At 39.0% G+C, this 12,593-nt stretch overlaps 1 protein-coding gene across 11 annotated transcripts in view; it reads right to left on the reverse strand.

Moving 5' to 3' along the window:
- LOC127436512 (oxysterol-binding protein-related protein 8-like) overlaps positions 1-12,593 on the reverse strand; it is a 103,456-nt gene that overhangs the window by 8,405 nt on the left and 82,458 nt on the right. For all 11 annotated transcript variants that reach the window (XM_051690752.1, XM_051690749.1, XM_051690744.1 and 8 more), the window contains 12 exons: positions 12,177-12,257; positions 11,943-12,044; positions 11,660-11,863; positions 9,546-9,630; positions 9,287-9,446; positions 5,732-5,957; positions 4,818-5,002; positions 2,447-2,528; positions 2,265-2,363; positions 2,076-2,172; positions 1,869-1,967; positions 25-122 (listed from right to left, as the gene is read on the reverse strand). In XM_051690752.1, coding sequence (XP_051546712.1) covers positions 25-122; positions 1,869-1,967; positions 2,076-2,172; positions 2,265-2,363; positions 2,447-2,528; positions 4,818-5,002; positions 5,732-5,957; positions 9,287-9,446; positions 9,546-9,630; positions 11,660-11,863; positions 11,943-12,044; positions 12,177-12,257 — 1,518 coding nt within the window. The remainder of the gene's footprint in view (positions 1-24; positions 123-1,868; positions 1,968-2,075; positions 2,173-2,264; positions 2,364-2,446; positions 2,529-4,817; positions 5,003-5,731; positions 5,958-9,286; positions 9,447-9,545; positions 9,631-11,659; positions 11,864-11,942; positions 12,045-12,176; positions 12,258-12,593) is intronic.

The raw sequence follows: 12,593 nt of genomic DNA on the forward strand, positions 1-12,593 counted from the left end.
TATATTAGCACAAAACACACAGACCTTGAGTTTGAACTCCAGTTGAGCGCTGTAGCCCGTCTTCTCACAGGCGATGGTGATCTGACCGCCCAACTCTAGAGTCATAGTACCATACAGAATACCTGCACACAGGGAGACAGAGAAAATGTGTCTGTTTATTTGGATGAGCGAATATTGTATCTAAATGTGTGTTTGTGTATGCATGGATGATTTTTTACCAAAGTGACCAAAAACCCCCCAAAAAAACAGTGCACAAATCACGTTACTTGACAGACAGCCGAGAATACACAACGCTTGCTAAGCTAGACCTTGGCTGCACGGTAAAGGGTGATAAATAGGGCTGTCAATCGATTAAAGTTTTTAATCGAATTAATTACATAATATGCCGATTGATTAAACAAATTAATCGCAATTAATCGGTTATAATAAACATTTGCTGAGAAAGCCCCTCAAATAACAATAATTTAATATATAATTATTAAATAGTTATTTTTTAGATTAATATAGATATAATATATATTATAAAAATAATATTTCAGATCATTAATATTTCATTTTAATTCAAATTAATAAGCATTACATTATTGTGGCAGACGAGTAAAGCTTTGATTTATAAGTCAATATAATGTTTATTTCCATATTATTGAACATCAGCCTATCATTGGCCTACAGTCCACAGCAATCCATTTTGCAACTGAATTTGTCAATCTGTCCGAGACAGATTTATTATAAGGGCTTTTCTAAGGAGGCATCAATGTGCACATGCATCAGACGGATGCTTTTAGAATGTCTCACTTTGGTTGCATTGTGTCATGAAGTTTTTATGTCGGTTTGTCAAGTTAAACGAAGTCTGAAACAGAAATACAAGTCATGAGATTCCTGCATTCAGAATTGCGCTCTGTTCAGCTGTGTTTGAATGCAGGAGCACGTCCTCATCTTGTGCTGCCGCTGCTGTCAAGCCTGAGTGTGGTTTGTTCTCTGTACAACTGGAGTTGCGCTTACTGTCCCCTGCTGAAAACAGGTGGTACTTCAAGCTTAAATTGCTCTGATGGAAGGAATATTCCTTATTATGGTTCAGCGACATGATTAATTGTGTTATTTTTAATATAATTAATAACACTGAATTAACGTGCTAAATCGACAGCCCTAGTGCTAACAAAACTTTGGTAACACTTTATATACATAATTTACAAATATCATATTATGTTTATCAGATCAGTAGATCATGTACAGTATATTCAATATGTAGGAATGTATAAATCACTTTCATATTTATAATGTACATCAAAGTGCCAGTCCACCCGAAAATTTAAAAATAATTCATTTTTTTACTCACCATCATGTCATTCCAAATGCATTTGACTTTCTTTATTCAGTGGAATACAAAATTAGATGTTAAACAGAATGACAGCCTTAGTCACCATTTTCACTGAATGGAAATAAAATGCAATGAAAGTAAATGGTGACTGAGACTAACATTCTGCTTAACATCTCCTCCTGTGTTTGGAACAACATCAGGGTGGGTAAATGATGACAGAATTGTAAAATTTGGGGGTGGGGGGAATGGGGGTTACATTATGACCTGTTAAGCATTATATGCTTTTTTAATGTTATAATATATTATTAATGTTATCTATTTAAGATTGATTCTTATAAAGTGCTACCAAAATGTCATATGCTAACTATATTCAAATTCTAAATGGGATACTGCACATAACTAGTCCTTAAATATTACTAGACGAAAGCAAACATACCTAGATGTGTTCCTACAGAAGACAATGAGGACAGGGTGTTAGTTGTGCAGTATGAGGGTGTTTGAGTTTTAATAGTGTGTGTGTGTGTGTGTATGTTTGTGTGAGCAGACAAACCTTTGCAGTGAGCGTAGGGCATGTTCATCACATAGTCTTCTCCTCTGTTGAGAAATGTCAGTCTGGCTTCACCGTCCAAGATTGCCGACAGAGAGTTTCCTGAAACACACAAACACAATTCTTGTTCATGTGTGCATGTGCTGACAGTTTAAACAAAATGTATTTATGGTTATACTGTATTTATTGTCACTGCATCTCATGTCTCACCGTAAAACTTGGACTTGGCCAGAATGCTGCCACTGAGACAAAAGCCGTCCTTCCTGTTACTGACATAAAACGCTGAGACAGGGGGATGATGGGACACCTAGAGGAAAACAGACACATTGAGTCCATTATCCTAAAGTTGCAAGGTTTAAGACAAAATACATAGAATAAAAATGAATAATATTGCCGCACCTGTTCTGCGATGTAGAAGGTTTTGCTGTTTGTCTTGTTGTGGAGCCACACACAACGAAATGTTTCTCCAATAATGGGGTTGTACGGTTTCTTTAAACCCTGACATTGACATACGAAAATATGACGTCAAATGATAGATTCAGGACATGTCAGTCACACTTGAAAGAAATGTGTGTTTTTACCTTTGGCTTCTTGTAGAATCCGGAAATGTACCATTTGACCACTTTCTTCAAACGGTTGTAGGCGTTCTCCTCCACAGCAGCTCTGAGCAAGCCAACAAAACACAATGGAAAATTCTAGTTTTTTTCCCATTACAAAGCATTTACTCACAAATAGTAAATTATAAAACGAATAATTCCAGTTCCTATAATCTGACTGGATTTGCTATATTTAAAGCCACTGTAAAAAAGCTGTTATAAAAAGGATAGTTACAACTTCTGATTTGCCACTTCCTTTCACAGTTGTTGCAAAATGCAGATAAGTGCACACACTTTATAATAACAATGAACCAATGTCAGAATTTGGTTAAATTTAAGTATTTGATATAATTATATATATATATACATATAATTATATCAAATACTTAAATTTAACCACATTATTAACATTAATTATTTGAGTAATTATATCTCGGGTTATATTTTCCTGACCGTGCTAAGCACAGCGCCACATGCAATGACTGTGCGCTAGGTGTTATCCGATTTTTGTGAGAGCGCTAATTCTAAATGCAATTTTTGTCCAGCGCAAAGCGCAAGTGGGCGTGGGTGGGAGTGTTTGTGCTATCTGTGGGTGTACGCACGTGAACTGTGGGAGTATTGTATGTTAATGAATACAATATCGGTCATTGCGATAAGACATTTCAGTAGAGTCACGTCTAATCTCGGCGCAAAGTCTAAACTCAGTTCCTGTATTTGCAGTATGGAGATTACACCAGCAGGTGGTGATAAAGTTCATGTCCAAACTCTGAAAATATAGTGGAACATCAAATTAAGTCCCTGACAATCACTGTTGTAGCTGATCAATGAAACTTTCTATCGGTCACGGTTTATTTTTCAATTATTATTATAATTATGTGATTCCAGTCAGGCTCCCTAAGCAACGTATTGGCCCGGTTGCTAGGGTGGGTAGAGTCATGTTGGGGTAATCTCCATGTGGTCACTATAATGTGGTTCTCGCTCTCGGTGGGGCGCGTGGTGAGTTGTGTGAAGAATAGCGTGAGCCTCCACATGCGCTAGGTCTCCGCGATAACGCGCTCAACAAGCCACATGATAAGATGCGCGGATTGACGGTCTCAGACGCGGAGGCAACTGAGATTTGTCCTCCGCCACCCGGATTGAGGCAAATCACTTCGCCACCATGAGGACTTAGAGCGCATTGGGAATTGGGCATTCCAAATTGGGGAGAAAAGGGGAAAAAAAATCAAAAAAAAAAAAAAAAAAAACTTACATTTTCTATTATTTAACGTGCATAAATTCAAATCCTGAAGCACATTTTTCATGCATATTAAAGAAGCACATCACTGTCATAGAAATATACCTGATATTCAACAAGGACGCAGTTAATGCACAAAAGAATGTAAGTCCATATTTCTATTCTTCTAATTCACTGCATTCAGTCCACTTACACTACCAACTTCTTATAAATGTGCTGTCTTTTTTTATATCACTGGTGCTTGACAGGGAATGGACTATATAATCGGACTCTGTCATTGAAATAACTAGAGAAGAACCTCAGAATTAAATTGGACTTGACACAGCCCACTTGCACCTAGTCTTAGTGCATACTTGCATGGAAATATCAAAACTTAATGGCCATGTCCACTGATATTGCGCTTATTACTTAAAGCATAGCGTTGCGCTTAGTGCTCTTAAAATAGGGCCCCTTATGTTTTATGCAATATGTACAGTATATCCAGGCCTAGTATACAATATGAAGAAAGATATTAGGTGTTACAAATAAAACAGAAGAATTCATTATTTTTGAATTTCGGGGGCATTTTTGTCCAGAGCCCCTGTTAATTTCTGACCCTGCAATGAACCATTTACGAACATCAGCTTAAAGCTTAAGCTTTTCTTTTTCTAAATAATAACTCTAAATAAAAATTTCTAAATCTAAGTTATTGTCTCCATGTCGTAGCTTCTACTAAGTGAATAAATCTAAATGTAATATTGGCTACAATTTGGTCATTTGCCATAACTTAAAAATCTTTAGCAATTATCGGTACTTGCCAAAATTTTTATAGAAACAGAAGTGCAAACTACATTATTTGGCAACTGTAAACTGCTGGTTGCAAAGCTTTCCTTGGTGGAAGAACAGGTTTTTTTTTTGTTGTTGTGATAATTAGAAAGAATTCCCTGAGATTGGTGGACGATCTGCTTATTGTGTTTGATTATTTGTATTATTTATTATTATTGCAAGTTTTTACAGTATTGCTGTTGGTTCACATTGTGCCTAACGACACAACCTTGGTAAAATCACTCGGCCTCTCAAAGCTTATTGCTTTATTGAAAGCTAAAAGCATTACTCTGTGTGTACGTGTCTGTGTTGTCTTACTCTGACAGGAAGTCAGCGTGGTAGTAGTAATCGGACAGTTTGTCCAGGAAGGAGCGGGGCTCCAAAATAAAGGTGGGCAGCACCACTTTGGACAGATCCATACCAGGTCGAACCTGCTTCAGTAGAGTCCAGATCAGAGATTTATTCTCTTCTGATACCGTCTCTGTCTGTGACGCCTCGCCAGCCTGAAACACACACAAAGACTGAATGAGCAGATGGTGTCATATCCATCACAGATTTCACACACATTCATCTCACCAGTTGTCTGCGTTAAAAATAGACATTTGAATATTGTGTATCTGCATTTGTGCTTCAACAAAACTCCCCTACAGCCAAATGTGTGTGCAGAGAGGACTTTAATAATTCATTATGATAGTTCTATTATTTACAAAACACTAATACTGCACTACATGACTCTTCTGTTTTGTTTTGTTTTTTATCCCCTTTTCTCCCAATTTGTAATGCCCAATTCCCACTACTTGGTAGGTCCTCGTGGTGGCGCGGTTATTCACCTCAATCTTATCACGTGGCTCGTTGTGCATGACACTGCGGAGACTCACAGCATGTGGAGGCTCATGCTACTCTCCACGATCCACGCACAACTTACCACGCGCCCCATTGTGAGCGAGAACCACTAATCACGACCACAAGGAGGTTACCCCATGTGACTCTACCTTCCCTTGCAACCAGGCCAATTTGGTTGCTTAGGAGACCTGGCTGGAGTCACTCAGCACACCCTGGATTCGAACTCACGACTCCAGGGGTGGTAGTCAGCGTCAATAGACGCTAAGCTACCCAGGCCCCCTCTACTGTGCATATTTAACAATTTCCTTGTTATATATACTGCTCAAATTTTCAGTTGCAATTAGTCAATGATTTTAAACTTTTGAGTATAAAATCATTTACACACACACCTCTCCGAGTTCCTCGTGGCTCTGCTCTATGTACGGCGTCTCCCGCAGCGTCTCGTTCGGGTCCAGGTCGATGTACGAGTCTTCCTGGCGCTCTGACGTGTCACTGTCGCTCTCTTCGCTCTTCTCCATCACTTCATTCTCCCATTCCTCCGGCTCCTGCTCATTCTCACGGTCAGACTTATCCGAGTACAGATCAGGATCCTTAAACTGATCACTGTCATTAAACCTGATAAATCATACAAACTCTGTTATTATGCCCACAGAGGGCAACTAGTGATGCAAATGTACAAATTTACTTGACTTTATATGACATACATGTTCATATGCGATCATACAAGTATTTTTAATATACAGTATATACTGTATATGCATATATATTTTATTTATGCATTATATATGCATTAATATATATATATATATAGACCTGAACCCCATTGAAAACCTCTGGAATGTGATCAAGAGGAAGATGAACGGCCACAAGCCATCAAATAAAGCAGAGCAGCTTGAATTTTTGCACCAGGAGTGGCATAAAGTCACTCATCAGTAATGTGAAAGACTGGTATAGAGCATGCCAAGATGCATGAAAGCTGTGATTGAAAATCAGGATTATTCCAACAAATATTGATTTCTGAACTCTTCCTAAGTTAAAACATTAGTATTGTGTTGTTTCAAAATGAATATGAACTTGTATTCTTTGCATTATTCAAGGTCTGAAAACACTGCATCTTTTTTGTTATTTTGACCAGTTGTCATTTTCTGCAAATAAATGCTCTAAATGACAATATTTTTATTTGGAATTTGGGAGAAATGTTGTCAGTACTTTATAGAATAAAACTAAAATGTTAATTTTACTCAAACGTATACCTATAAATAGTAAATCCAGAGAAACTGATAATTTTGCAGTGGTCTCTTAATTTTTTCCAGAGCTGTATATACAGTATATATATATATATATATATATATATATATGCATGCTCCCAGAGGTAGGGTGTTGATTTTGTTAAAAAGGGAGGTGCCGCACAAGGCACAGCACAGATCAAGCTTGGTGCCTGGAAGTGATTGGTCAATGATGATCGACCTTGGCCAGCAGCTAAAATTTCCTACCGAGGTTGCCATTTCCTCCTTGAGGCCAGATGTAATGTTGTGGTCGACTTCAGCTAGGAAAACAGTAATTATTTTTTTATCCACTTTTCTCCCAATTTGGAATGCCCAATTCCCACTACTTAGCAGGTCCTCGTGGTGGCGCGATTACTCACCTCAACCCGCGGGGCAGAGGACAAGTCCCAGTTGCCTCCACTTCTGAGACTGTCAATCCGCGCATCTTATCACGTGGCTCGTTGCGCATGACACCGTGGAGACTCACAGCATGTGGAGGCTCATGCTACTCTCCTCGATCCACGCACAACTTTCCACACGCCCCATTGAGAGCGAGAACCACTAATCATGACCACGAGGAGGTTATCCCATGTGACTCTACCCTCCCTAGCAACCAGGCCAATTTGGTTGCTTAGGAGACCTGGCTGGAGTCACTCAGCATGCCCTGGATACAAACTCACGACTCCAGGGGTGGTAGTCAGCGTCAATACTCGCTGAGCTACCCAGGCCCCGGAAAATAGTAATTATTGAGCTTACTGTTCCATGGGAAGAGGGTCTGGAGACAGCCTATGAGAGGAAGAAGCTAAAATATGCTGATCTGGACACAGAGTGCAGGAAAAATGGATGGAGGACTGCCATCTACCCTGTGGAGGTTGGGTGCCGAGGATTTATGGGAACATCAATGAGCACCTATTTAGAGACATTGGCATCATAGGAGCAGCAAACTACTTTTAAAAAAAGTCTTTGAAGGAACTGACAGAGGAAGCTGAGAAAGGGAGTTTCTGGCTATGGTTAAGAAGGAAGGACAAAAAGTGGTGGGTTCAGAAGTAGGAAACTGAGGAATAGGGAACCTGGGTGATATGTGGTGAGGGCTTGTGCTGAGGCAGTATGCCATACGGAACCGGTGGCACTGAGTTACCGCGAGATACAGTGCCAGTGCCAGTAGGGCACTGAGTACGCATCTAGGTGCCAGTTGGCCAACAGGTTGGCTCATATGGTCATGTTGAGGTATTATGACATATAGAAACCTGGTTGCAAGTAATTTGTAAAGGAAGGATGTCTGGATGGGAAGACAAGGATGAGAGGCATTGGAGGGGATCTGGTGTCCAGCTGCAGGGGGTGGCAGGGAGACGTCCCTGACCGCTGCCCCACCACCAGGAGACATTTCGGGATTAATGGGGTGAAACACTGAAGACAGGTGGCTCCCGGCTGATTACCCAGCAGCTGGGCTGAAGGCATTGGTGGAGGTGCGACAAGCAATAATGCCCGGCAGGTTATTACAGCTGCATGTGCATCTGTTTATATATATATATATATATATACACACACACACATACTGTATGTTGAAAGCGATAATATGAGAGCTTATTTTGCTAAAGCCAACAGTAAACAATTTTTCTGTCATGTTTCAAGACCTTGTTATTTGTCTTTTCTACTGTACATTATTATATTTTGATGGCTGATTTCACATTAAACATAAAGGAATATTCTGGGTTCAATGCAAGTTTAGCTCAACCGACAGCATTTGTGGTATAATGTTAATTACCACAATTTTGTTTTTTTAGCTCATCCCTCATTTTCTTTAAAAAGCAAAAATATAGGTTACAATGGAAGTAAATGGGGCCATTTTTGGAGTGTTTAAAGGCAGAAATGTGAAGTGTATAATTTTATTAAAGCACTTACATTAATTCTTTTGTTAAAACTTGTGTATTATCTGAGCTGTAAAGTTGTTCAAATCGTAATTTTTACAGTCATTTGAGAGTTTACGGCTTTATGTTGCCATGGCAACAAAGCTGTAAAATTGAATATAACTTTACACTGATAAGATTAGCATGTGATTTTATCACACTAAAATCATGTTTACATGCATATTGTTTACGTCTTGTGTCTATACTTTTAAAAATTTAGTATTTTAAAGTTTACTGATTGGCCCCATTAACTTCCATTGTAAATGCCTCATTGTAACCCAGATTTTTGCTTTTTTTAAAGGAAAAGGAGGGAAGAGTCAAAATACAATTTTGTGGCAGTCAGCATGCCACAAATGCTGTGTATTGAACCCGGAATATTCCTTTAAAACTTTAAATTAGAGCTTAAGTGTAAATGATGTTCTTTTTCTTTATAGTGAAAAAGTTAGATTTGTAATATTTGCCATATAATTTTGAGTCCATATAATAAATCGCTTATGTTGTGGCTTCTACTATGTGAAAAAAATCTAAAAGTTATAAAATAAAAATAATGATCAGCTATCAGTACTGGCCAAAATGTCTATAAAACCAGAAGTGTATGCTAATCTGAACCTCAGCTACGAGTACAAGAAAACATCATAGTGCTCACTTGCCGTACGTTCTACATTAAAAATGCATTTGAAGTGTATGAACTGTCACTTTTGATCAACACGGAATCAAATATTCATGTGAAGAACATAAACATGACAAGATTTTAAGATACTTAAACTCTTACTGAAAGCCCTGCATGTTGTGCGCTCTCAGCAGACTGTAGAAGTTGATGTGCGAATGTTCTGTGGTCTGAGTCGTCTCCTCTTTGCCATCTCTGATCATCGTTCTCTTCAACAAACTCGAGCATTTCAGGGCCAATTCAAGAGCATCCATCCAACAGCGACCTACACACACAGTTTTATTAAAGGCTGCACCATCAAAAGATACACTTGATAATATACATGGTTTTACAGTGTATGTGATCGCATTTAAGTCTATCTTACCATCTGATTCTGAAGCTGCTCTGAATATCAGGTGGCTGCTGGGTAACGGCTGAGTGATGGACCCCACCGCTTCGCCTTTAGGACCCTGAATCAAACACAAGCACATAAAAGATTAAATCCATCGATGCAAACCAGAATAATATTAAGAACTGTTATGATTGGCTACCCTACTATGTTTACCTAGTTATAATTGTAAATAATTACTAGATAATAAAGTTTGTAGAGACAAACTTTAATGTTGGCTTATAAAAACTTTGTCTGAAAGTTTAAACTAATTTTAAAAGTTTGAAGTTTATACAGACATTACAGTAAGACAAACAACCAGCTAGCTAGAGGAACCATCAGATAGACAGATATATACAGGTGCATCTCAATAAATTAGAATATCGTGGAAAAGTTCATTTATTTCAGTAATTCAACTCAAACTGTGAAACTTGTGTATTAAATAAATTCAATGCACACAGACTGAAGTAGTTTAAGTCTTTGGTTCTTTTAATTGTGATGATTTTGGCTCACATTTAACAAAAACCCACCAATTCACTATCTCAAAAAATTAGAATACATCATAAGACCAATAAAAAAAACATTTTTAGTGAATTGTTGGCCTTCTGGAAAGGATGTTCATTTACTGTATATGTACTCAATACTTGGTAGGGGCTCCTTTTGCTTTAATTACTGCCTCAATTTGGCGTGGCATGGAGGTGGTCAGTTTGTGGCACTGCTGAGGTGGTATGGAAGCCCAGGTTTCTTTGACAGTGGCCTTCAGCTCATCTGCATTTTTTGGTCTCTTGTTTCTCATTTTCCTCTTGACAGTACCCCATAGATTCTCTATGGGGTTCAGGTCTGGTGAGTTTGCTGGCCAGTCAAGCACACCAACACCATGGTCATTTAACCAACTTTTGGTGCTTTTGGCAGTGTGGGCAGGTGCCAAATCCTGCTGGAAAATGAAATCAGCATCTTTAAAAAGCTGGTCAGCAGAAGGAAGCATGAAGTGCTCCAAAATATATTGGTAAACGGGTGCAGTGACTTTGGTTTTCAAAAAACACAATGGACCAACACCAGCAGATGACATTGCACCTCAAATCATCACAGACTGTGGAAACTTAACACTGGACTTCAAGCAACTTGGGCTATGAGCTTCTCCACCCTTCCTCCAGACTCTAGGACCTTGGTTTCCAAATGAAATACAAAACTTGCTCTCATCTGAAAAGAGGACTTTGGAACACTGGGTAACAGTCCAGTTCTTCTTCTCCTTAGCCCAGGTAAGACGCCTCTGACGTTGTCTGTGGTTCAGGAGTGGCTTAACAAGAGGAATACGACAACTGTAGTGTCTGTGTGTGGTGGCTCTTGATGCCTTGACCCCAGCCTCAGTCCATTCCTTGTGAAGTTCACCCAAATTCTTGAATCGATTTTGCTTGACAATCATAAGGCTGAGGTTCTCTTGGTTGGTTGTGCATCTTTTTCTTCCACATTTTTTCCTTCCACTCAACTTTCTGTTAACATGCTTGGATACAGCACTCTGTGAACAGCCAGCTTCTTTGGCAATGAATGTTTGTGGCTTACCCTCCTTGTGAAGGGTGTCAATGATTGTCTTCTGGACAACTGTCAGATCAGCAGTCTTCCCCATGATTGTGTAGCCTAGTGAACCAAACTGAGAGACCATTTTGAAGGCTCAGGAAACCTTTGCAGGTGTTTTGAGTGGATTAGCTGATTGGCATGTCACCATATTCTAATTTGTTGAGATAGTGAATTGGTGGGTTTTTGTTAAATGTGAGCCAAAATCATCACAATTAAAAGAACCAAAGACTTAAACTACTTCAGTCTGTGTGCACTGAATTTATTTAATACACGAGTTTCACAATTTGAGTTGAATTACTGAAATAAATGAACTTTTCCACGACATTCTAATTTATTGAGATGCACCTGTAGATAGACAGATAGATGGATAGATAGATAGATAGATAGATAGATGCTAGCATGTTTTAACATGTAGCTAGTCGTTTCTAACATGTTTTAGCATGTTGCTAGGCATTGCTAGCATGTTTTAGCACATAGCTAGGTGTTGCTAGCATGTAGCAAACGTCAACACAGAGCTGTCGTTCTCTCTCCGGTACCTTGACGGCCCATATGGACTGTTCTAGCGGGTGGAAGAGCTTGAAGCAGAACCCGTCCTTTTTAGATGGTCTTTCGATGAGCTCGCAGGCATTGAGCAACACGGTACCGACCCACTGTCCGTTCTTATTGGTCTTATAGATAAGCAGAACACCTGGCTTCAGCACACACCACAGCTTGGTCCAACTCTTCAACGTGCCACGGATCTGAAAGAGAGAATCAACAGGATTCATCCGGGTCCTTTCATGAGCACACACCAAATTAAATGCGTTTATGTGAACACACCTTGAGCCAGTCGGCCATGACGATGACAGATGGATCAGTGATCGTGCTGAGCAGCTCTTTAGCAGCCCGTTTCTTCTCTTCCCTGTAGTTCTTCTTTTGTACCTGAATGAACACACATGCAAAACATTGTAAATGATCATCATTACCATGAGGCTGTTTCTCTACATATTCAAAACTGTAAAGAATACGTACAAGGAAAAACTGCACTGAAAGTTTCTGTTGATTTGTCTGTACCTTGAGTGATTCCTTCTTGGTGAGTTTGTTTCCAGATGCTGATACATCCTTATCTGAGCCATTATAAAGCTTGGTTTCCGACTGCAAAACAGAAATGTGTTAGTAATATATACTGTACAGCATACTGTACACTGGGTGTTTCTTCAACTTCGGGCATATTCATGTCCCACAGTCCCACCAAACTTTTTTGGCCCTAATACATTATGGGAAGATGAAATATAAGTGAAGTGATGTTTGAAGAAAACAAAGAAAAATCAAGGTAAATATCACTTGTGAGCAGAATATTTTTATTGGCCGTCATTTTAAGTCAATCTGTTATTCTGCCAAATTATGCGAAATGTGTGGAAATATGATTTAATAGTGTGTATTAAGAATACCAAATACGTTAGCTATGAAATTAGCCTTAGCAAGACAAAA

This window comes from Myxocyprinus asiaticus, chromosome 47 (genome assembly GCF_019703515.2).
Source record: "Myxocyprinus asiaticus isolate MX2 ecotype Aquarium Trade chromosome 47, UBuf_Myxa_2, whole genome shotgun sequence".
Taxonomy (NCBI): Eukaryota; Metazoa; Chordata; class Actinopteri; order Cypriniformes; family Catostomidae; genus Myxocyprinus; species Myxocyprinus asiaticus.